General features: G+C 37.5%; 1 protein-coding gene across 1 annotated transcript in view; it reads right to left on the bottom strand.

Moving 5' to 3' along the window:
- Window positions 1–27,365, bottom strand: part of TRPM3 (transient receptor potential cation channel subfamily M member 3) — a 297,803-nt gene that overhangs the window by 251,658 nt on the left and 18,780 nt on the right. Inside the window, exons 3-4 of the mRNA XM_005897493.2 lie at window positions 24,073–24,197; window positions 9,201–9,372 (exon numbers count right to left, since the gene is read on the bottom strand). Of these exons, the coding sequence (XP_005897555.1) occupies window positions 9,201–9,372; window positions 24,073–24,197 (297 nt within the window). The remainder of the gene's footprint in view (window positions 1–9,200; window positions 9,373–24,072; window positions 24,198–27,365) is intronic.

Genomic DNA, 27,365 nt, shown 5'->3' with positions numbered 1-27,365 from the left:
AGGGAGATAGTCAAGGACAGGGAAGCCTGGCGTGTTGCAATTCATGGGGTCGCAAGAGTCAGAAATGACTTAATGGCTTAAAAGTATAGTCCAGGGAAATCAGAGACATAAAAAGCACTACTTTATAGCATTTTATGTCATGATTTTATTCATTCACTCAAGGCTTATATTACTGCCCTGCTCCTTTATTTCCAAAATAATTCCCAGTAATTTATAGATTAAATTTAGAGGTCTCTTTGTATTCAGTTTTAAACTCTTTATTCTCTTAGGACCTTGGTGCATCAAAATATTCCCTTGGCAATGAATTCTAGTGAGTAGGCTCTTCAAGGGCCTGCAGGTAAAGCAACCACATTGCTGGGCCTCTGTCTCAAGTCAGCTAGTAACTGTGGATTCTAGGATTTCTCTGAACACCAAGGACTCTGACAGGACAGCCCCTAGCATTGAGCACATTTCTGGAGTCACTGAGCCTGAAACATACAAAGCAGTGGTGCTAAAAGAGGGTGTTGCTGAACCAGAAATTCTGATTTACTTTGTGAGTCAGTTCTGCTGGTAAGCAGGTTGGTATGTCTGTTCAAATGAAAAACATCTTCCTTAGAGCCATTATGGCAAAGAGGTCAATTCAAGTCCATTTACAGTTTTCAAATACACTGAGAGCTCTAACACAAATGATGACTTTGGTCTTCATCCAGAAGAGAATAGATTCAGAGCAAGTGAAGTTGGATAAAAGCGAGAACTTCCCAACAGCAAGGGATGTTAGGATCTGAAGGACAGGCCAGGGCTGGCACCCAGCCTCTGCTGTGGATAGAGGATACTAAAGTCTTCACAGTGTTAAATATTTTAAATCTCACCACTGGCTCCCTATTGCTGCTTCTTCTACATGTCTTTAGAATAGGACAGAGCATTTTGGATGTGTGTGACCCTGCTGAATTAGGTGCTGGGTACTAGAAAGATTTTGAAAAGAAAAAGAAACTCAAGGAAATATACTCAGAGTAGTATTTTCTAAGAGATGTGATTGGCATTTGGTCCAGGTAATTTCTTCATGTGAAATTGTCCTGTATGAGAATATTAACATTTCTGCCTCCTCCCTTGTGTATTTTGGGAGTGCCAGAAATTGTCAACCACATCCATCCGATATTTTAAAATACCTCCTCTGGGAGGCAGTGTCACCTTAGTTGAAAACTACTATGACCATGTTTAAGAATTATCACCATGAAATGGTGGTAAAGGAACAAGAATATAGTTATGAGTACTTTTTCTGATTAAGGAAATTTCACAGAAACAAAATGCTTTAAATTGATAAGTGTCACATCATGGAGGTGAGCTTTTTAAAATAAAATCTCCTGGGACCTGTAGGACTTTACCAGCTTGGTTGAATCACTGTGTTGATTAGCCTGTTCATGGGTCTCCTGTACCAAACAACTCAGTGGAAAGCGAGACATCTGTTCCCATTATAAAGCAGAGCTATGACATTCTGTGCTACTGGGTGACATTATTATTGTCATTATTTTTATTAGTTTGTGTAAGCACAAAATCACATATAAATAGGTATATTGGCCAAGGGACTGCATAACAAAATATTTGTTTTTTTTTTTCCCCAGAGAATTCTAAATAGTAAAATCCTCAAATACCAAATTTGATTGTGCTTTATGAATTCTGTGATCATTTCTGCTACTTGTTTACTTAGAACTGCCAAGCCAATTTTAATCTGCTGCTTTAGACGAAAGTATTCTTGGTGGCTTCATTAGATGAGGCTATGCTCAAATATCAGTTGTTACTCTGGGGCAAAGAAAATGCAGAGCATCAAATTCTCTTTCAAGAAAACCCTGATGGTAGCAAAAGCGCCAGCTACAAAAATCTGAACCTACCCAGACAGCCTCATTCATTAATAGTGCAGAGTAGGTATATCTACAACAACTGCCATGGGAACAGCATCCTCTTAGACGGGATGTAGTCTGATGTAGATTCACTTTATAATATGAAGAGGACAAAGTTGGAAAATTCTAGCCTCATAATGAAATTTCCTACAAATTTATTGTTCACGGTCCAATTAGATATGTAATCTGATAAAACTTTGCATTCAGCCAAACCTAAAATAAAATTCAAACACAAAGTAGTAACACTTTAATCAATCAGAGAACAAAGAGAACTAGATTTCTGTCCTCTTCCTCCAATCTTTTAAAATCAAATGGTAAATTATAAGCAGGAAATCTGGCCCAATCTAAACTTTATATACAAGTCCAACCTCATATATTCTGAATCAATTCATATTTAGCCCAAATTCTAACACTTCAGTTCTCAGCAAACCTAACTGACATTCATAATGATTGCTCCAGGACACTAGAATAACTTTACTCTCTAAAGAAATATTAAATTTTCTCCATTATATTCTTTATTCAGGAAAGAGGAACAACTACAGTTTAGAATATATTTTCAACAATATTGAAAAAAAATTTTTTCTATTTATTGCTGCAACAATCAAGACTTTAAATGTATTCTTTAAGAAGTTAATAGAGTCTTGTTAATACGTTTCAGAATATAATTTTGAGCCTCATTTTTTTCTTTGGGCCCTTTATATAATTCCAGGGATACATGGCTTCTCCCTAATGAGCAGAGCCAGGTTTGATTTGTGGTAAAGATGTTCTGACAGACATTCTAGACTCTGATGGGCTTTGAATGAAGGTCTGGGTCTCAGGTTGGACCCTATGGCAGCCCATCAGGATATACCAATACAGAACATGGTTTCCCATGGGGAGCTGCTGTGCGTGTCACCAAGACGGCAGGAAGGTAATCAGTGTTTCTGAATTGCCACATGCCAGACTCCTTTCCCATGGTGACTCGTATAATCACGCACTGTGGAAAAGTATTATCCCTGATTCACAGACATAGAAACAAAGTCTGAGAGAAATACAGTAATTTGCCAAGGTCACAGAGCCATGATCTGAACCCCTGTCTCCCCGCTACTCTCAGCTTATATTACTGGCAATATAAAGACTTCCTTTATTTCCAAAGGTTATATTCTTCCCTTCAAACATTTCAAAGAAAACCACAGCTGCTGGGGATTTTTCTAATCTTTCTTTTTAAGAATTGCAAGGTAATACTTGTTTAAAATTTTTTTTTTTTTTTTGGTGAGCTAAGTGTAGAATTGGGGACTAAGAAATGATTTTCAAAATTTTAGATGAATTTTAGCATGTGATAATGTATTGATAGTTCTTAATTTTTATTTTTTGAAAGAATTGTTAAAGGACTCTTGGATCAATATTTTCCATTATATTGCTACTGAGTTAAGGAAATACTTAAAAAAAAATCTACCTTATATATGGCCTACACAAGTTAAAGAAATGCTTTGGTACTGAAATATTTATGGATGAAATGATATACTGTTTGGATTTCTTTCAAACTTATCCAGAGAAAGAGGTAGGTGGTTATATACATAAAGAAAACAAGATAGGCTGATAAATGTGGAATATGGATGACAGTTTATGAGGGGTTATTATAATATTCTCTCTTTTTTTTTTTTTTTTTTTGGAAATTTTTAACAGTAAAAATGTATGTAGAAAATATGCTTGGGGTTTTAAAGTCTCATCAGGTTACTTATATGCTACTTTCTGGAGCCGTCCCTTGGTATTCAGTCTTTCAGTTAACATGTGTTTATTGAATAGCTACTATATTCCCAGCATTGTGCTAACTTGATTCAACTTAAATGAATATGTGAACAACAATAAAATAAATATGAGGGATTGTTTATGATGAATGCTTTTTATTCAAAAGTCTGAAATTAATATAATGCTTGGGAATACTAACTAAAGATGTAGGTCATCTTTGAGAATTCTCTTAATCACTTCTCTGCACCGTATTCTTATCTTTTAGATGAATGATTTTATGCTGTCATGAATGGGCACAGAAATGGGTGGGGAAGCACGGCTTTCATTCAGATACTGAAAATACTCCTGGGCTATAGGTATATAGAGAGAGTGCATACAGCCTCACTCCCTTGATTCTCTTTTCCTCTTGTCTACTTGCTTAGCAAAAAACCAACAGGCTCTCAGTCTAACTCTATGCTTATTTTCCTACTCAAGCTGAACATGCCTGGGAAAAAAACACACAACAATGATGATCCATGCCTCTGTAAAACTATGACCACAAATACCAAGTGGGCAATCCTACATTTCCCTAGGCAGCTCACTCTCTGGGCCTCTACAATTGTTTTCTCTTTTTTTCTCCCTAATCTTCTATACCCCTTGCCCTTTCACACTCTTAGCCAATGATCTCCTGTATTATTTTCTTCAGATACAGAAGGCATTTATAGAGAACTACCCAATCTTCCCAGCAGAAAATGTTCCATTCCATCCACATCTGTGCCCATTGATTCTACCTTCACTCTGGCCACCCAGGATGCAACTCCCCTGGCCTTCCTAGGGCCACATTCTTCATTTGTGCACTGAATCTCATCATCTCCCTCCTTCTCAAGGACTTTGTCTCAGCTCCCTTGAGACTGGTTTTCAACTCCCTTTTCTTTCTGTAGAAACTTACTCATGGGGGCTCCCACTAGTCCTGTTCTTTAAGAATACACTGGTGTCTGTAAGGATGACTGTGCAGTAACCTTGATGTGTCTATTCTTTCTCCTGAATACTCAATTTATAGCACTCTTCTTGAGCTCTACCTTCAAAATATATCTTAGTACCAATATTGTGCGATTCTATATATATGAGGTATCTAGAACAGGCAAATTCATAAAGATATAAAGTTGAATAATGGTTAGCAGGGATTGAAGAGAGAGAATAAAGATGAGTCAGTGTTTAATGCATACAGAGTTTCGGTTTGGAATGATGAAAGGTTCTGAGGATAGACAGTGCTGATGATTATACAACAATGTAAATGTATTTCACACACTGAACTGTATACTTAAAAATATTAAAATAGTAAATTTTATGTTATGTATATTTTACCACATAAGTATATATTTGAATCTACTGCTTTTTACTACTTTTATTACTATCATCCTAATTTGAAATACTGTCATCTCTCACCTGCATTATGATAATAGCCTACTGAAACATCTACCTGCCTTTAATCTTGCCCCCATGTCAGTCAGATCTCTACATACAACAGCAGAGTGATGTTTTAAACCATTAGGGAGATGCTGTAACTTGCCAGATCAAAACTCTGTTAGAATGAACTCCAACTCTAAGATCGAGCTTGTCATCAAAGACCTGGGTCTTTGTTCCTGCTTTCACTCTTCTCAGAATGCTCTTTTCAGAGCTGGCCCCCTCACTTCATTCAGTTTTTTGCTTACACATTACACCGTCATGGTGGCCATTCCTGATCACCTAATCTAAACTTTCCTCCCGACACACATATGTGCATGCATGCAGGCACATGTACTCACGAGAAACACATGTATACCTTCCTGTTTTATTTTTCTTAATGGCTTTCTTACTACATGTATTTACCTATTTATTTATTAATGTGTTCGCCCCTCTTGACTTGGCTCAATGAATTATCTACTGCTGCTTTTCTGGACCTTAATTGTGACTGGTACATAATAAGAGTTCAAGAAATATTTGTTTTCTAAAGGCATGATGGGGAAAGCTTTGCACGTTAAATCTGAAGTTTAGAAAACTGTAAATGGAAGTGTGCTCTTCAGCCACTCACATCCCAAAAGATTCTCCTTTCAAAACAAAGAAGTCCTTCAGTAACCAATGACAACAGTCCTTTGGGAAGGACTGCTGACAGCAGGAATGAGTGGGGGACGGGAGAGATGAGATAATGAATGCCGGAGCACTGAGAAAAGCCTTAGATGCTGGTGCTTGTAGTATGTTATTATTCATAATTGTCATGTTGATGAGAAAGGGCTTAAAAGTCTCTTGAGAAAGATTTACTTAATGTTTAAGGAAAATACTCTTCAGAAGATTGTCATTTATTTGAGAAAATAGACTCATGGAAAGATTCCTATGGTATGCAGGTCACCCCTAAGTGATGAGGAGGAATGACACCTTAATAGGAAAATGCTGAGTGTGTTCAGACATCCCTGGAGTCATCCTAGGCATAAAAGGTGGTGATAGTATTACTCTGGTATCTTGGTGGAGGGTCTAATCTTCCAGAGGCTAAATTAGGGCTTCCTAAACTTGAGTTCTCCTGTTGTATTATAGATTTCTTAAACTTTTGAAGAAGGAAATTAAGATGTAATTTTTAGAATAGTTATGTAATAGAAATTTATTTTTAATAAGAAGCAAACTATTGTTAATTATAAAGAAAAAAAGTGTTCAGATTAGAGAGCAGAAGTGCGTTAACAGTTTATATTCTTACTTCTGCTGTTTCCTATTTTAAACAGGTCAACTTTCGCCCCTTATTTCTCAGTCAGTCCTATTCTGGAGACTTCGGGGTTCTTAGTGGGCACCTTGCGTTGCTGCTAACTGAATGGATGTCTCAAGGTCTTTCTTTACTTCCAGAAGTCTGGGTCACTCCTTAAGCTCTGAGGTCCTCATTGTTCCTCCCCTGTTTTGTGGGGTAAATGCAGTAAAAAGAGAAGTAGAGTTAATGACTCATGAGTCTGATATGGAGGGTGATGTACAATCTGTGTTTGCTTGAGACAGAGCGGGCCCAGAACATGGAACTTTCAACGGTAAATCTAAGAAAGTCCCTGGAAAAGTGAATAAGTTGGCCATCCTCCCACTGCCAAGTTCAGGCATAGAACTGGTAGAAGAGCTAACTCATAGCATCATTCACTACAACTTGTGGCAAATTCTTGGTCCTGAGCCTTTTAACTTCCTGTGACTTTAGGGATCTCCTCTGGGCATCTTTAACCCTCTTTTTCTCACTGAATTATTTGCATTGAATGGAAGCCTATGGATTTCTTAAAGCCTCAAATACAGTCCCTAAAACAAGGAGGAAAATTATGTTTCTAAATTATGATGAATGAAATGACTATTTGCCTCTGTCTACCCCTATTCTGTTCCAGCGACTATCATTCAGACTAACCAAGGGGTTCAGCCCCTACCCCAGATCTGAGGTCTAATCTTATTTGTGGACTTGAAGTATTTCAGGAATCTCAAGCCAGCTTCTCTGACCCTTCTTTCAGCTTGGAACCTGGATCTGTGCTTATTCCCTATTTTGTGGCCTAGACCCCTGATTGGGGCTCCACTTGTCAACATGTGTGCATGTCACTACCTGCCTTGATATGCTTGCAAGGGTCCAGTGTCACATGACTGGTATGAAGCATGTACATGGTGTCTTGGCTTCTCCAGAATCCCTGATGCCACAAGCCTTGGCCTGCTCTTCAACTCTATGCTGCTGGGCTTTGCTCCTCATGGAGGTCCAGCCACTGTCCACAGCCTCCTCTGCAGGGCCATTCCCACAGATAGCACCTCAGGGAGCTTTGGAGAAAGGTGCATCTCCAAATTAAAAAAGGGTGCCTTCTCTGGAATGACCAATTAGAAAAGAGTGTCTTTCCTCAGGCAGCCAATAAGGCACAGGGTTTGGCACATACAGCTCTGGCTAGGTTTTAGCTCCTGCTGGCACCTCCATAGCTAAGAATACAATTTACACAACTACACCCCTAGCTCTCTTCACAACACTAATGAATATATCTGGCCCAGCTGCCATCAGGACCTGACACAATGGCATGGTTTGTGTGTCTGGACAAATGTGGTCTCATTACTAAGCACTGAACTTGACCCTGCATTTGCTCTTTGTCTACCCTGCTTCCATCTTCTTCAGCTTTCAGGTTACTCCTATTTAGGCTCCTTCTTAACCTGCTGGTGTAAAAAAAAAAGTAATCCTAAAGCCTATGAAAACCTAAATAGATAACATTAATTAGATAAGATTTGCTTTTCTATCAAATATTATAATAAAATTCAATTTTAGTATAACAACCACCCATTAGCAATAGTGCTTTTTTACTTTTGATCTCTGCTGGTTTCTGGATGGATTTTCTAGTCTTTTCTACTCTTTTTCCCCCAAAGATTGTTACCTTTGGGTAATCCTGTGTTTTCTCTTTCCAAAGACTATTGAAGTTTCTTAGATAGAAGAGAGTTTTCTAATATAATTTTGACTTCAGGCCTACATCACAATTTATTATTCCAGACTTCTCTGTGAAAAAGATGAAGGTGTGAAACTTGACTGTTAAAACAGCAGTAGCTCCTAAAAGGTGGAACCAGAAAACAGAATATAGGAAAGACAAGTTATGGTCTGACAGCTCTGGCATCCCAGTTCTGGGAGGAAGGTGGTGACAGCAAGCACAATCCATTCTGGATGATGCAGAGAAAAGATGAGAGATGAGAAAAGCCATTTGGACCCGTTGAATTGTGTTACACTGAGATTCTGAAAACTTACTGAGCCAAAGAAAATCTTTTATTATTTGGAACTGCAGGCTTTGAAAGTTCAATCAATTAAAGCCAAGTTTCCCTGATGGAACACAGAGTTACCACAAAGCCTGAATCTGCCATGAAGCCATGTGTTACTTTGTGAAAACAAACTGAATTTTATTTTGTGAGGAAGGACAGTAGATTGTTTATATTTCTCTTTTATATTTAAATCAAGCCATTTAGTGATTTCAGGAGCATCATTGTTTTTACAATGCTACCTTCTATAGTTAAATGGGTACATAATAAATATTGCATAGAACACATAAATACTTAAGAGATAATTTTAGTGAAACCATAGGCTAAGTATTACATGGTACCCATAAATACACATATATATCTAAATATGTAGGTATCTAGAGACAGTGAATGAATACATACATAAAATTAAGAGACAGAATTAAAGTTTCATCAAGATGGTTAGACATTATGCTTTAGTTTAGAGAATATCAGTTCCCTTGAAATGCCTTTGCACAGCCAGATCTATGCTAACATCAAAAACTGTTTTCTTTTAGCCACCCAAAATAGCTTAATAAGTGGAAAAAATTTCTCCAGGGTGCTTTCCCTCCTTAGAGCATTGTGTAAAGGATGTAGAAAAAAGTTTGGAAAGAAAGGCTTATCTGCATTTATAAACTCCAGATGGGGTTGGATTTTTCACACATAATGAATGAGCTTGAGTCCACTAATTATATAATCACTTCTTGAGCCTCCAATCATCCCCCTCTAGGTGACTTCCTCTAATTCTAACCATTAGCCATGTAGAAATAATGGTCTGCATTTGAAATTTCCTCACTTTTATCCTATTTGCTATGAGGCATGAGTAGACAGCAGTAGACTTACTTGTGTTTATCTTCTGGAGTGAAATATGCTTTTCCAGTTGTCTCCTAAGTTTCACCTCTGCTCCATACTTTCCAGTGGTCCCATTGTCGGCCAGAATGAAGTGGGAATGCATACTGTTGAGAACTGTGAGCTTGCTCATGGGATTGGACATGGTCTGATATGGCCGGACCACCTGTAGAATGTCAAAAGGAAGGGGCAGAAGTCAGAGAAAAGAGTATTAAATATGAAAAGGAGAATCAGACAGACAGGAAAGAGAGAGAGGGAAGTGAAATAAATTCTTTGGGACAGTGAAAAAATAGTCTATATCCTCTTTTTAATACTGTTTCAGGTAGAAGCAAGATTTATAGTAAATGTTCTATTCAAAGCATGATTATGCTTAAAGGATTATGTATTTATTTAATTTTTGGATTCTTTCTGTATAGAAAGAAGAGTTTATGATTTTAGTGTTCTCAAAAACTGGCATGTGAATGTCTGTTTCATTTTGGAGTTGATTGTTTATACATGCTGATGAACCAAAAATAATTTTTAGGTTTTTTTTGCTTCTATGTTTCTTCTCTCAATCGTGTCCACACTCTAACAGGTACAGAAGAGCAGTCATGATTCGGGAGTATAGTGGAGGGTTAGGGGTGGAGGGTAGGGAATTGAGTAGGAGTGACTGCTCTCATTCAGCAGTCTGAAGGTCTATTATTTAAAAATCTACACTGTTCTTCTTAGACACCTTAAGTGGAAACACTGAATGTAAAAATAACTGTCCCATGAGATGAATATGATCAGGCTTAAAATGTTCATCTCTGTTGTATTTTTTGGTTGTGTTATCTTAATTTCATGGTGAATTATACTACCTAAAAGAGAACAATGCTTAGTATGGTCTTTTAGACTTTTGATCTAAAAAGAAAAACAAAACCTATTGTGAGCTAGTTGCTTTATACATTATCTATCTTCCTTGAAACAGTCATGCAAGGTAGATGCTGTTATGTTTATTGTGTATATGAGGAAACAGAGATGGAGATGACATAGGTTTTATAAGAGTTTACTACACACAGAACCAGAATTCACATCCAGGTCTGCCTGATTCCAAAATCCATGGTTATTCATTCCCCTTTCCCAAACTGTTTAGACACAATGGAAACAAAATGATGTATTAGAATATTTAGGTAAAAACTTCACTCAAGACTATGAAAAGGAACATTCAACGAACTCATTGTTATACAAACTCCATACAGTTATCTCTGTACTGAATCACTGAAATTGACAAGAGAAATAAACGTGAAAGGGCTTTTATTTCTGTGCCTTTATGCAGTCTATACATTAATTATAGAGTTGAGATGCTCTTGTTCATTTTTGGTATGAAATAACTCATCAGGAAAAGCTGTAGTAAGATTGAGTAGTTTGATAAAGGAATTACAAAGTGATTTAATAAAGACAGTGTTAGTAGAAAAGATCTCATAAAAGTCATATTTTACACCTTGATGCTGATTCAAAACCCCACATTTCTATGTGCCTGGCACACATAATCTACTCAATGAATAGTGAATGAATTAATTTAAATAAAACTTGAGACAGTTGAAAATTAAAAACTCTCTCTTATATGAATTTTTTGGGAATTGATCTAATCTACATTTAAAATGGGTAATTCTGAGCTTTTGAAATATCCTTCAGTCCTTTTAAATATGTCTTTATTTGTTAATATAGCATAATATAACATTAATTCACAGCTTCATTCTTGTTGGCTCTCATTGATAAAGGAAGCCCATAAATTTGTGATCATTGCTTCCAGTAATCACATGGAGCAGTATTCAATGACTCTTTTGTCTAGATGAGTGAATGAGAGTCCCCTCACCCCTGAACTACAGAGAGTGTGGTTGGCTAACCCCATCCTGAGTTCTTTATCACTGAAAGAGTAGGTCGCTTGTGGTTAAAATTTCCATTTTGTTGTTACTTGTTTTTGATCATAAAACATTCATTCTACTGCAGAGTGCAAGTTAATAAATATTAATGCTTTGTTGAAAAAGACTTAGCAGAAGACTTTCTCCTATTCTTAAAGTGCCTATGCATTGTACTTTTGGACAAAAGAAAGCACTTTAGGTTACTGTTGTCTCTTTCCTAACAGCAGTTCCCCAAGGCTCCATGCCAAGAAAGAGGGAACCCCAAAGCAGTTCTGTGAGGGGCATGTAGATTTTCTAGAGGTTAATGATGGTGAACCCTAGACACATTCTAGCTGAGATACAGGGCATGTTTTCTAATTCTTGGGAACCTAATTAAAGACCATAAGTGAAACTGACATTTTCAAATGAATAAAGGAGTGAAAATGCTTCCGGGCCAACCTGACGTAATTACCATGATCTGAGATTAAAAGAACATAATTAAATCATCTGACTATATTCTATATATGTTTCCCCTACCACAATATTCCAAGGACATTGGTACTTCAGTCTTCAGAGTTTTTACTTTCTTTTCTTGTGAAACATGGTGCATCAGCTGTTTGGAAATACTAAACATTTCAATTAGTTATGATAGGAGGGTCAAGTTTACACTCATGAATTTTAATTTCTTCATTTTATTGCTCCCATTTCTTTGAATCTTATGTGAAGATAACTTAAAGGTGGTTATATTTTGGCAAATATTTTTTTCTGCTGAATAATAGAGGATATAAATCAAAAACATAAGTTAAATGTCCTAAATTATTTTCTAGTCATCACTGGAAGAAGGTATGTTGACTCCTAGAACAATCATGAACATTTGGGGCATGGAAATCTCTTTGAATCCCAGTTCTGTCAACAGTGTGTGAATATGAATCTCACATTTTTAATCTGTAAAAGGGAGATGATAAAACTGCTTACTTCATGGGGATTAGATGAGATTATAGTGTAACTGGCAAGTACAGTTGCTGTAAGTAACTGGCACTATGCCTGATAGATTTTTCAGGCAATCTACAAATGTGAATTCCCTGTCAAGTTGGGCTTTATTTTACCAACTATAAACTGATTTTCCAATTGCAAACTAGTGACCAAAATGAAATGATGGGAGACAAATCATTGATTTCTGTTTAACACAGGTATTTAAGCTAATCAATATAAGTAAAGAAAACAAATTAGTAATCAGTTGCTTAAAATATGCAAGTGTTTTTTTTCTTTTTATGTCCTCGTAGGTCATTTAAGATGGTGATATTCTGGAAATGTTTGCTGATTAAATGCAGAGTTGGAAATAACTTCCTAAATACTTCAGAGGAATCCACTTGGGTCCAACTTTTCTACAAAATCTACTTAATATTCCTCATAACAAACATACCAGCAGTCTATTTTTGTTCAACTTACAATTTGCATATCTACAAAAGATATGCTGATCTTCCTGTTATGTTTTTCAAATAGAAAAAAATAATGCCTTCGTAGCACATGAATACAAATGAATTTTTCCTCTGACAAAATTCTGGAGGTAACGCATCCATTTTTATTGTTAAGAGCTCATAAACAGAGGATGTTTTTGGAAACGTGTGTGTATGGGCATGCGCACGTGTGCATAGCAAGAACAACTGTGGCCTGTAGGTATACGGATTACTCCAGCACGTTTCTCAGCCAGTGTTTCCTGGAGAATCAAACTCTAATGTTCTGCAGTATTGATTGTATATAACAGATCATTTCCTCTCCTAAGAATACAGGATGGTACATGTTATATACCACCCTTGAGAGAACTGAGAAGAGAATCACTCAAATAATATTCTATATTTTGCAGTTCAAATGAGGAATCTGTGTTTAGAAGGGCAAATGGTGTCTGAAAGGTCTACATATCAAGTGATCTTCATGATTGGTAATTACATTGGTATCTATACATAGAAGGGAAATCTGCACAGAAATGGATTTTCGATACTTAGTATGTCATTCATTAATCTACGTTACACCACTTTGTCTGGCTGCTTGGTGATGTCTGGTTCCAAGGCTTCTGTGGATCACAATAAACTGTGGAAAATTCTGAAAGAGATGGGAATACCAGACCACCTGACCTGCCTCTTGAGAAATCTGTATGCAGGTCAGGAAGCAACAGTTAGAACTGGACATGGAACAACAGACTGGTTCCAAATAGGAAAAGGAGTATGTCAAAGCTGTATATTGTCACCCTGCTTATTTAACTTATATGCAGAGTACATCATGAGAAACACTGGACTGCAAGAAATACAAGCTGGAATCAAGATTGCTGGGAGAAATATCAATAACCTCAGATATGCAGATGACACCACCCTTATGGCAGAAAGTGAAGAGGAACTAAAAAGCCTCTTGATGAAAGTGAAAGTGGAGAGTGAAAAAGTTGGCTTAAAGCTTAACATTCAGAAAATGAAGATCATGGCATCCGGTCCCATCACTTCATGGGAAATAGATGGGGAAACAGTGGAAACAGTGTCAGACTTTATTTTTCTGGGCTCCAAAATCACTGCAGATTGTGACTGCAGCCATGAAATTAAAAGACGCTTACTCCTTGGAAGGAAAGTTGTGACCAACCTAGATAGCATATTCAAAAGCAGAGACATTACTTTGCCAAGAAAGGTTTGTCTAGTCAAGGCTATGGTTTTTCCTGTGGTCATGTATGGATGTGAGAATTGGACTGTGAAGAAAGCTGAGCACCGAAGAATTGATGCTTTTGAACTGTGGTGTTGGAGAAGACTCTTGAGAGTCCCTTGGACTGCAAGGAGATCCAAGCAGTCCATTCTGAAGGAGATCAGCCCTGGGATTTCTTTGGAGGGAATGATGCTAAAGCTGAAACTCCAGTACTTTGGCCACCTCATGCAAGAGTTGACTCATTGGAAAAGACTCTGATGCTGGGAGGAATTGGGGGCAGGAGGAGAAGGGGACGACAGAGGATGAGATAGCTGGATGGCATCACTGACTCAATGGACATGAGTCTGAGTGAACTCTGGGAGTTGGTGATGGACAGGGAGGCCTGGCGTGCTGTGACTCATGGGGTCGCAAAGAGTCGGACATGACTGAGCGACTGAACTGAACTGAACTGAACTGAAGGCGTCTGTGTACCTTGACTTTTCAACAAAGAGGGAATGTAACAGAAATTGCTCAAGGAGTTAATGAGGTGGAGGGTCTTTATATAGGACATCTGTAGGGCCATTATCATTGTCAGGAGAGAACTGATCTAGAGACACTGTGGCAGAATTGAACATTGTTCAGGAGCATCTGTTCTACTTGGATAGGCTTAAATCAATCATGTTGGAGTTGATATAGGGCACTGGCTGGAATTTTCCTAGTTATTTTTACGCATGTTCTGGTCTCACCTGGGAGTACCTAGTAGGAAGTCAGGAGATGGAACTTTAAGTTGTAGTTCCTCTAATTACTAATTTGTGACCCTGGGCAAGTCTTTCAACTTATTTGTCTGGGGCGTGTGTAATTTCCTCCATTCTGTCTCACCGCATCAAAAATTTGCAACGGTGGACCAGTGTTACAGCTTGGTTACTGCTCAGTTTTATTTGCCAGGCAAAGGAAAATACATCCTTGAGGTGTGAGGGCAGGTCAACCACAAAAATAGAGGGCTCAATTTTGGCTCCTCTTTTTATGTGTTTTTTTCTCCTCCCCCTGAGCCTGCCCTATGTAAATTAGGCTAGCCAGGAGGGCTGTTTGTTTCACCTGAGGTTCTCACTCCCATCCTCGGACCTTCCTCTGTTCCATTTTCATGCTTCTCCCTCCTTTGTCTTTTATCCACCGGGATTTTGGACTCCTTTTTCCTATTCTAACTACCTAACATATTCATTCATTCATTCACACACTCAGAATTTCTCTAGGAAATGTACGTGGTAAGTAGTGGACTGGCTTAAAGAGACATATAATCTTGCATCTAAGTAATATCTGAAATAAATGTTCAAAATATATTTATCAAAATAAACTTTTTGGATGGTAGTTTCTCATCTGTAAGGTAGAGGACTTGACTATAAATTCTAAAGGCTTTCTATCTCTAAAGTTGAGTCTGAACAGTCTGTACTAAAAAATCCACTTGCCTTTCCCAAGTTAGTACACAATGATGACTTGCTATGTGTTTTGGCTACAAAAAAAGTAGTTTGCTTATATCTTGGGGGTCTCTTCCATTTTGTGGTGCTTTCCACAATGCAAGAGTTGTTTAGGTATCTGTGACTTCTTTCCTGAATAGAACTGAATTGAGCTAAATCAGGTTTTTGAGTCATCAATCACAAGCCTTCTGCAATCCCAGACCTTATTACCTGGTGAGGTGTGTATAACCTGCCCAGGCAATAACAGGGTAGGGGATGTATAGCCCACTGAATCACTCTTTCCCTCCTAATAGCACCATGATTATAATTTTTACAGGAAGAAAATTAGCACTCTTTTTATCACTTATTGCATGCCAGGCACTGTGATAGACACTTTTAAGTGGATTAATCCACTTCATGCTTATTTTAAAGACAAAACTATAGGGCCTCAGAGATGTAAAGTGTCTTGGCCAAATCTGCCCCGCTAAGCACACTGTTCCCTCTAAATCACATGTGGACCTTAATTTCCTTTACAGGACAGGAGACATTTAGAGGAAAGACAGAGGACCCAGGCTGATTTTAAATTTCTAAACGATATTATGGTTGGTTTTGCTGTTGGACATTTTTGTCAGTGACTCAGCCAGGCATTAAAATCCTTCTGACAGCTGATCATATTATTTCCAGACGAGGCCTCTAGAACTAGAGAGTAGACAGAGGTCAGGAAAGGCAGCAGCAGCAAAATGGGGTTTGTGCTTTGGAGAGAGAGAAACAAAAGCAGTGGCAGGGTTCTCTTAGGATCAGGCATGTGTTTCTGGGAGAGAAAAGAGCATACCACAGAGCAGTGGGAAACGACCTCTGTGTCTGAGATAAAGAAATAAGGGGACTGAGAGAATGACATTAAAGAAAAAAAGAAAGGCACAGTGCATCCTTAAAATTACAGTGAAGCCTGAGCTAACAGGGCACTGGCTTGTTGTTTCCTATTCAGGCAGCTCAGCTGTAAGTCTAGGTATAAAGCAGGGTCACACTGAAACCCAGACACTGTTTCTCAGCTCTGCAATCCAAGCAAGAAACTAGCAAACCCAGAAATCCATCTGTAAAGAATGCCCAGATACTTTAGCTGCTTGACTCCCACTAAAATCCACAGGAAAACAAATGCATCATTTTACAGCACTTTGAAAATGTGTTCAACTAATGGGCTTCAGAGAGTTGCACCATCCACATTTCAGGCTTTCTGCTCAAATAGGTTCGCCTCCTTTTGCCTGTCCTGAGGGGGACTGTGTATCACTCAGACACAGGGCTTACTGGTTGTGGGAAAAGACCTTAAGTTTTGAAAGGGGTTCCTTGCTTTAGAAATCACCATGTATCAGTGGGGTGATTTTAAAATATATTTAGAAATTCTTTGAAAATCTTCCCTTAATATGGCTGGATGCAGTGACTCACTTTTAAGTATTAATAGAATCAAAAGGGATGGTGTGTAGCTTCCAAAACTAGGTCATAAGGGGCTTCCTCTTTGCTCTCTCTTGAACCACTTACTCTGGGGTGAGCCAGGTGCCATCAATAAAGCACCCTTCTGGATAGGTAGGTCGACATGGTGAGAACTCTCCCCAAAAGCCATGTGACTGAGTCATCTTGGAAGAAGGCACTCCAGCCCCATTCAAGCCTTCAGGTGATGTAGCCCCAACTTACAACTTGACTGTGACCTTAAGAGAGACCCCAACTCAGAACTACCCAGGTAAGCTATTCACAAATTTCTGATCTTCAGAAACTGTGAGACAATGAATATGTCTTAAGCCATTAAGTTTTGAGGTACTTGTTACACAGTGATAGATAGCTAACATAATAGTGTATTGTTATTATCTTCTTTGAGATTTCAAAACATATTCTTTTCCCTCTATGCTGGATTCACTGATGCATCACAATTTCATGACTTCTAGCGACCCTGGGTCCTCGGAGTTGCCTAGCATTCCATCTCTGGGCTCCAATTAGTCCTGGTTCCTGTTCTCCACTGGGGCAATGACGACCATCCTCCACTCTCCTCATATGTCTGACCCCAAACACTGTGATATCCTCATTCAGCAGATCAACTGACTCCTGTGCTTACACACTTCCCAGCTGGTTGACTTTAAGCAGGTTATTTACTATCAGTGTGTCAGTGCCTTTATTTGTAAATGGAGATTATTATGATTATAGGCCACCTCATTGGGGCATTTTTGGGGTTCAGTGAGATATAAAACTCATGAAACAATCCACATATGAACTCAAATAAATGACAGTTGCTCATATATGGAGAAGTAATATTGCATAATAAGTAAAGATATGATTGAGGGTATTGGCTGGCCTAGGTTTACATCCCAGCTACACAATTTATTAGTTATGTAACACTGGACAAGTTACTTAATTTCATCATGTTTAGTTTCTCTCATTAGTAAAATGGGGATACTAAAAATAACTTTTGAGTGCCATTATGAGAATTAAATGACTGTCTGTGTAAAATGCTTAGATGGATGCTGATACTTATTAAGCTTTACAATAGTGTTGATATTATTATTTCTGTGATAAATGATAAACCTCCAACTAAACGTCAACATCCTACCATCAATTCTTTGCCTACATAGTTTTTCTTCTTCTCCTTTGGTTACCAGGGTACACATGGTTAATCTCCCCTTTAGCTCTCATCACCACAGGGCCACTCTGGGATTTATTTCACCACAGGGCCACTCTGGGACTTATTTCATCAATTATCTCCTCACCATCCCTAACTCCATTTATACCATAAACATAAACAAACTCAAATCTTTCCCAGTTTTGAAGAAAAAAATCCCTCCAACTAAGGTTCTCTTTGGCTACTCATGTCCCTTCTCCTCATCTCAGCCAAACCTCTAAAAGGAGGTTTCTAATCACCATCTCTACTTTTTTCCCCTCCTCAACCTATTGAAATGTTGCTTGATCCTTCATTTGGCTTCTGAAACAGCTTTGATCAGTGATGCAAACGATGTCTGTCTTGATAAATTGAGTGAATGCTTCCAAGTCCTTATCTTCCTTAGTCCCTCAGTTATACTAGGCATTGCCCTTCACTCTATCCTTCTGAAGCACACTCTTCCCTTGATTTCCATAACACTCTCTGCTTTTGCTCCTCCCTCTTAGCCTTTCCTCTGGTCTCCATTTACAGGCTGCTTCTCTCTGCTCAACCATTAAATATTGGCTAACACCAGGATTTGGGATATCCTCAGGCCCTCCCTGCATCCTGTCCTGTATTGCAGTGACTTTAGTTGTCATCTCAGAGAAGGCACCCCATTCCAGTACTCTTGCCTGGAAAATCCCAGGGACAGGGGAGCCTGGTGGGCTGCCGTCTATGGGGTCACACAGAGTCGGACACGACCGAAGTGACTTAGCAGCAGCAGCAGCAGTTGTCATCTATATGCAGACACCTTCTGAAACTAAGTGGGTAACAAAATCTTTCTCACAGTCCTGCTGGACAATTTCACATAGATATTTCAAAGAAACTTTGAAACCAACATGTCCAAATCCAAATTCAACACTGCTTACTGAAACTGCATTGTCGTGCAATTGAATGGAGTCCCGAGCCTGAGTGTGGTCCAGGGTTAGCTAGCATTGGCTCCTTTATGACTGTACAGCATTGGTTGGGTCTCCTTGTCTCAATTTCTCCTCTCACATCCTCTGAATATATTTTATCTAACCTATCACAGAAGTCCAACAAATATCATGTAAGGACATTCTTGGGAGGTTTTCTGAGCTTACAATATGACGTTCACATTTGGCTTGCATTTGAAGTGAAAAATATACTGAGTTGAAAACTGTACTAGAATTATCCATCAATTGCATTATTAAACTCAATATTTCTTGGCTTAAACTATAAAAATGACATCAAAAGAACACTTTCCAATTAAAGGTAACAACTTTTAAAGGTTATAAAATCCTGAAAATAAATGTATAGTTTAGGGAAAATAGAAGATATCATTGAATTCAAGATAATTTAACAACCACATGAGATCATGTTTTGAAAAGCTACCCAAACACAATTTTCATCCTCAGGTTAAGATGAAAAGTGCTTTTTCTTGTAATCATGTCTAGATTTTTCATTTGGCATGTTTTATTAATTTAAATTTGGGAAAAGACAAATCATAAAGGCTTCCAAAACTGTTAAATTACCTGAAACAATTCTGGTCAGACTGTTTTCTAAAGCAAGAAGCTCAGTCTGAAATGAGTCACATGAAAATCACGATTCATTGAGTTCTTATAACGGCACTCAGAAGTTGTTGTTTTTAGTCTCACTATCATCCTTCCCATTTTACTGATGGTGAAACTAAACACGGTGTGATTAAGAAACTTGCCCAAAGTTACATAAGTACTAAGTTGTGTAGCTGGGATGTAAATCTAGGCCATTCAGTTCCCCAGATCATATTCTGACCAATTCACACTGGCAACACTTTCATAATCATAATTGCAGATTGAGAGTATTTTAGGGACAAAGAAAAGGGCTCTGGTCACTCTCATTGAGACTACTTTTTTTTTTTCATTCTACTTTTGAGTTCAATCGACAGGCATAAATTACCAGCCAGTATCTCAACTAACAATAAAAACATAATATCATTAAATATTTTCTTATAGACCACCTGGCATACTACTAATTAACAGTATAGGCTTTGTAGACAGTGAATCTTGGCTCTAATCATTATTTAGTTTTCTGATGAAATAGAACATAGGTCAGAAGGTTAATATATATAATCACAGAGAGCTTGCTCAAATAAGAGCTCTCTCTCTCACACACACACAAATTAAAGTTACTATTATGATTATGCTCATGGAAGCTGTATAAAACAGAGAGAGCAAGTGATTTTTATAGTCAATTTAGAGGCAAAGAAATCAAGTTTCAGAGTTTCAGTGACATGTCAATGCCTCATCTTCATGCAGAATATCATGTTAATGGTTAATGACAAACAAGAAAACAATTTAATTCCTATATTTGATGAGTTTTTAATTAAGTTGAGGAGTAAGATAGTTGTGGGAGAATTGTAATCAGAGATATGACATTGTGGGTGAAGTCAGGAAAACTGTCTTGGTGGAAGGGAGGTTTGAGCTTCGTTTGAGGGCAGTATAGGATTCTGGGCCATGGAAGAAAGGAGCAGTACCAATAATATGGAAACTCACAGAGGTAGAATTAAACTTAAGAGCTGAATAATATTCATTTTAAGGTCTAACAGCAGGGCAAAAAATTGTTATCATATCAGTATTCACAGTATTATTCTTCATTAAAGTCTGTTGTTTTATTAATTGAAAAGATTTGGTTAAACAGAGTTGAAGGTATTCACATTTTAAAGAATTAAGGCGAGTTCTATCACTCAGACAAGAGGATCATGCATCTGATTCAAAGGGGTTAGAGAAGAGCCTGTTGGCCTCCACATTCCCTACCCAACACGTAGAGCTTTCACCATTCACCTCCCAATTTGAGCTACAATGTAAGAAAATAGTTTTTCATGCAGATGCTTGGGTAAAAAAATCCCTCACTATAGTTACTATAGTATGCTCAAGCTCTGTAATGAGTAGAGATGGAGTTGTGGTAAAGTTGTGAACCAGATAAGATTTATTATTATATATTTTCCCCATAATGTTTTGTTTTCCCAGAAGCCTGAATTTCATCATGGCCAATCATCTTCCTCAATATTTATTATCTACTATGCGTGTGGCTCTAATTTGAAGTCAGAATCCAAAGATACATGTCCTGTATCTTTCAAGTCTAGTTCAGAGATAAGACTTGAAGTAAGTGCTTTAGAATACCTACAAGCACTCCCTAGGGCAAATTAAACTTTCTTCTTTAGTTTTAGGACTAGCAGTTGCATTTATGGTGCCATTCCAAAGGTATATTCAAATTCTAAGATGAATAGCAATGCAACTGTGATGTCTACTACTTCTATCAGTAACATAACTCTGGTAACAATTGAATTTTCAGCCTCTAAATGGCTCATCTGAGAGCCAGTCCCATAGAGATAAAATGATTTATATTTTCTGTCAGTTTAGATATAAATCTACTGTAATAAAATATTTGGCATTAGATATAGAGCGTTTCTTTTATCCTTATATTTTTATTTCAAGTAAATTTCCTAGATTTCCCTTGACATTTATTTTGTGCCACTTCAATCTTATTTTGGGATATAGATATACACTTGAGCAAAAATTTAACAATCCTATGTTTTCAAATGATTGCATTTTGATAGAATTCTGAAATGGCCAGGAATTTTAATAATATGTTGTTTTCCTCTGCTACCTGTTGTCTGATATCAAAAGGTTTCCTTTTTAATGTTTATTACACATGAGTTTGTTTATATAAAATGGAAGAAAAAAGATAGAAGGTATTGAATCGAGCCAGTTATGAAAATTATTGTAACTACTTAAAAAAGTTTACCAGACAACACTTCTATTTCAATGAATTTTGGGCAGATTTTCACCAGTGACTACCAACATTTCATTCAAATACTTCTTTTATGATAGCCTGACACATATTAGAATGTCTCTTAAGCTCTGTCATAAATCCTGTACACCAGAAACAGCACTTTTGCTCCAAATAATTTACAGACACTGTCACTGAAAAACAAACACTATTATATAAGAGCTTGAGGAAATCCTATGCATATTCTGGTTTCCCAGTTTGGGGGAAAATATGCCAGAATGGTTAAAATGCAATAGACCTTGGTCAAAGATTTACTAAAGGACAAAAATACAATTGTTATTCCTGTGCTTTCTACAACCTGCCAATTTTATTTCCTTTTCTCAATCTCTCTGCAAGTTCACTTGGATCTTGGTGAGCCATGACTTGCCTTTATTAGACCCCTGTAAGCGGGGACAATGAATGTGCACATTTTACTGAACTTATAGGTGGCTTTTTCTGCTCTCTGCACTGGGATCAAGACCAGTTTTTCACTGGGAAATCCAATAATGTGAGTAAGCCCTATTGGCATAGGCACAAGTTCCTATAGGCATAGCACTGCTAAGAAATACAGGGAGAAAGAAAAGGAGAGTGAAAAAGAGAAGAACGTGAGGAGGTAAAATCAAAGGAAAAAAGCTAGAATTGGAGGAAAATGAATTAGAGGTGATTTTTCTAACCCAGCAAGGCAAGTGAACCCAATATAAGTACTGCCTTTTTGCAATCATATAGAATTATAAGACAAAATGACACAGAAAGGCAGTGCCAGCATTCTTTGAAAATGATTAAGCAACTGAGGTACTTACATAGCTACTCTATCTTGAATAAAGAAATAATTAGCTTTCATTTATTCATAGTTCATCTGCATGAGAAAGTTCCAAAATGGTTTTCCCACCACAAAGCTGAATAATAACAACTCAGGTTTACAAGAGAGATGTGAATCTATGAACATTTAGAAATGACTTCTGAATCATCACAACATTTTAAATAGTTAATTCATTTGTTAATAAAATGAACAGTTAGATGCTCTTGGTATTAGGGGACATTTTAGCATATTCTAATTCTTTAAGAACTGTTTTTGTTCTAGTTCACAATTGATATATACTTAAAAGTCAGTGAGGAATCTAAGGCAAGAATTAACCAAAATATATTCCACAAAGACTAGTCTCAGATACTTTGAAAAAAAATTAGAATTATTTTCCAGTCAGTTCTGCCAACATAACAATCTGGGAATTGCTGCTTGAGAGATTTAATTTGTATGTGATATAAAACAGCAAGTACATTTTAGTTAAGAGAATACTACACTGACAAAATATATTCTGGATAGATTTGTGTTTCTACACGTAATTTGGTAGCATAGATATGGACATTTCTTATTACTTAAAGGTTCTGAAGGATTCAAAGAGTATTTATTCACTGCTTCCATTTCATGATCTTCGACTTTTAAAGTCAAAGTTTTTGCATTGTATTTTAAAAACTGCATATATTTCACTGAAAAGGATGGTTTCACTATATTATAACACAATAGAAGAAGTGGTTTAGGACCAGTTACTTCTCAACCTCTTGGATTAAAAAAAATTTTTTTTTGGGGGGAGGGCTCAAACAGACTTCATGTTACTTAGAAAAAACTGCTCAGCACATTTATTATACTGTATTGCAGGTCTTTATTGGGAACGAAGGATTGTACTGATCTGATTTAGAGAAGCACTGATAAATAATTAATTGCTAAAATTATTGGGGACAAAGAAGTGAATAATGCCTGGCAATCTGTGTGCATAGTTTAACCCATACAAGTGGAATTTTGGAAAGTATTACATAAGGGGAAAATCTGGTTGTTGGTAGCAGAGAAAAACTCTAAAAGGGAGGTAAGGAATGACTTGTCTGTAAGTTTTAAACAAATAAAAATGAGACCCTGGAAGGCACAGAAATAAGATGATGATTCAGAAAAAAATAGGATCAAATTCTCTGTTCAGTGTGTGGTTCTAGACATCAGAATAGGAAAGAGAGGGTGATACTCTTCTGAGTTTGGTCAAGGGCTTCTGAGTAGTCCTGGAGTGGGGAATAAAGATCCCCAGGAGTGTGCCCACTCCTCACCCAAGCATTTAGCAAAGGAAAGGGAAGCCACAAGTTTGAATGGAAAGAATCTCCCTCTGTAGCCTCCTGTCTTAGGTGAAGGACACTCAAATAACAAAGAAGCTGGAGACCTGGGTGAAGAAAAGTCCCCATTTTATGTATTAGTCAATGAGCTCGTTTTGTTAATTAATTTTAACATAACTGGGCCAAGAGTACTTGCAAAATTTGATTGATATTTTGATTGATTGATTTGATTGATACCTACTGATTCAAAACAAGAGGGAAGTTAAGTTTTACTTAGGACTTTCCTGATTAATTTTATTTTACTCTTTTGATATCGCCTCTATGAGAAGTAACATGGAGGAGAAGCTCCCAGAACTTACATCTCTTCCAATCAGGTCTTCCTGGTTTTCCACAATTCCCCAGGGGGCGATACCTATGGTACATATCTTTCCTCGAGACTTAGATGCATGGTCCTTCAAGGCATCGCCAACATGACGAATAACACCTAAGCAGAAAAAGAGAAGTGTCAATTTTTCCTTTCAAAGCATTGGTTTCCATTGATCTAAAAGGAAACTGTGGTAACTGTTTTTTCTAAGATTAAATGCATTGAATATAAAATTTTGACACATTTCTACAAAACTACACTCGTTCAGGAGAGAACATAAACTTGTAGCTCTAATGCTGGATATGTTTACTGGACTTACAGATGAACTCTAGCAATGAATTCCTTATTTTATCTCTAATGAAAAAAAAAGAATACAGTGTCTATGAAAAGGAAAATACTTTATACTTAGAGAATCTTTTTCTTATAAGCACAATGATGTATTAACATAACTAAGAACTAACAGCATGACTATATGCTATAAAAAGCATCATTTATAATATATTAAATCTGTACCAAAGTTTGTATATGAATTAGGGTCATCAAATAAAGTAACTGCTTGCTGCTGCTGCTGCTAAGTCACTTCTTGCTTAGCTTGGATTTTGTTAATCTTGATTTCACCTTCTTATATACAGAGACATAATGTGGAGACTCTGCTTGTAAAGAAAAGGTTGACATAGTCTGTGGAAAATTTATGTTAAAAATACATGAATACATCTTTGTAGACATCATTCTAATTATTTTCCTCTCTATCCAAATGGCCTTCCCATCACCACAACCTTCCTCACCATAGTTAAGAGTGAGAAAATTCACTTTACAAGATGGTAGGAAACGTACCTTTTACTTTTTAATAAACTATTTGGAGAAGATGTAATTTCTAATCTTTTAACTTCCCTCTCAATGACCATTTTTATAGAAGTTATAAAATATATTTTCTAAGAAAAGATGTTTCCACTTATTCTTTAAGGAAAACACCACCCATTCTTCAAGGAAAGCTCATACCTAGTGCCATCTCCTTTATGAAAGCTAAGTTGGGTTTGATTTCTTCTCCATCTGAACAGGGTTGCAGTTGGGGTATTTTGAAGAGTTCAGTATGTCACTGAACATATTCTTCTGTGGTTCATAATCACAGGTGAGAAAGAATGTCTCTGCTCAGAGTAAACTCACTGAGGAGAAGGTTGGAGATGAGTGTCTTACTCTCTGCAGGTGCTTCAGGTGCCAGCACAGAGTGAGGGCCCAGGAACTGGTCACTGAACTGACTAAGCACACAAAGCACACCAGGCAGTTTAACCACAGGAGACAACAGACATGTGTGAACAGCTCAATTCTGCAATATTTATTACATCAAACAGAAAGAGCTGCCTTTAAAAAAGTCAAACAACAGGGTAGTGTAAATAGCCACTAATCCATGTTCAGTTGTGCTGGGAGTGTTGAGAAGAGCATCAGTTTCACTTACTCGCCCATCTACGGGTCTTCTAAAAGAGAGTATTGATAAAGAAAAACAAATACAAGAGCAAAGCTATCAACATTAGTGTTAAATTTTTTTCCTATTTATGTGCAAAACTCCTTTGGGGTCCAGTCCTGGACAAGAAAGCTAACCTTATGGTACCCCTCCTTCCATCTGCCACAATTCTATTATCACCTCTTACTCAAGCTGAGTGTGCCACCATTAGAGCCTCACTTTGAGTCCTGGACTGAACACTATGCCTGGAGAGAGGTAGAGGTGAACTCTTTGGTTTACAATATTTATGCTGTAAATTCTCCTTTTGATATTAGATGCTTTTCACAAAAGAAGAAAAACAATATACAATGTCCCAAGTTCCTGCAAACAGAAGATAAGTATTTCTTTTCTTTTCTTTTCTTTTTTTTTTTTTTTGAGGGGCGGGTGGGAAGCTGGGCTGTGCTGCCCTGCTTACTGGAATCTTAGTTCCCTGACCAGAGATCAAACCTGGGCCCCTGATAGTGAGAGCGCTGAGTCCTAACCACCAGACACTAGGGAATTCCCTAGTAAGAATTTCTTTTAGAAACTTTTGAGTTGCTCTCCATAGGAGCTGCAGGTTATGTCAGGAAAGCAAAAGACTGAATAATCATAGGCAAATGATGCCTGTTAAACTGTGAGTGGAAGTTGGAGCTTAAAACCTGAACAGCCAAGAAAGAAAACGGTTCTGTAGATGTTTGATCACCATAAAATAAACAGCTGGCTGGGCAGGTCATTCTAAGATCATGTCAGTTTACAGACTGAGTCAGGGTTTCACATGACAATGACAGGCACAGGCAATTGGCAGAGTTTACTGCAGAAATGCACCTATGTTGTGGTGGGCTGAATGTTCACAAATTCTAGATATGGAGAAGAATTCTGAGTGCAGGTCTCATTTAAACATCATCTAAACCAGCGGGCCCCAACCTTTTTGGCACCAGAGACAGATTTCACGGAAGACAATTTTTCCACGGACAGGGGTGGGGTTGGGGAGAGAGAGATGGTGCAGGCAGCAATGCAAGTGATGGGGAGTGATGGGGAGCCACAGAGGAAGCTTGCCTGCTGCTCACCTCTTGTTGTGCGGCCTGATTCCTAACAGGCGGTCCACGGCCCAGGGACTGGGGACCCTGATCTAAACTACAAACAAATGACTAAACAACACTGAGATAACATTTTTATTTAAAACTAGTTGGTCCATGGTTATGTTCAGAATGTCCCATTAACTTCAAATGTGTCCACATGGGCAGACTTTGAATCTTAAAACAAGTCTGAATTAACTTACTGCAGCAATACCTGTCTCTTCCAATTGGCACTTCTGATTCACTCTGGGGAAACATGTCAAAACAATTTACAGGCATCCATTCCATTATCAAATGCACATTCATAATGTTCTGCAGATAAGCACTTAACTCTAAGTGGCTTTTCAAGAACTGATTTGACAGCCTCCTGGATCACAATATAGAAATTCATTTGAAGGTAGAAAAAACTACTCGGACTTCAGAGTGGGATATGTTCTATTGGTGCAGAGTTGATTCAATGAAATATTTTAAATGATAAACACATACTACTCCAGAGTTTGCTGTCATCCTAGATGGAAAGGGCATTTTTCAAAAGTTAAAGCTACTTGCATCAAACTTAAAGTCACTTAAAGAACAGATATGGAATCTCCCATTTAGAGCAAAAGTTATTCCTTAAAAAAATATTGGATGCTTGTTTGGCAATTTGAGGCATTGAAAACAACCTGTCAAATTCCATCAGTCATGTTTATAAATTCTATATTGTCAAGTATTCCAGTCTGTGTCTTAAGTGTAAGT

Source organism: Bos mutus, chromosome 8, assembly GCF_027580195.1.
Source record: "Bos mutus isolate GX-2022 chromosome 8, NWIPB_WYAK_1.1, whole genome shotgun sequence".
Taxonomy (NCBI): domain Eukaryota; kingdom Metazoa; phylum Chordata; class Mammalia; order Artiodactyla; family Bovidae; genus Bos; species Bos mutus.
This window is presented reverse-complemented; position numbering and strand designations above follow the sequence as displayed.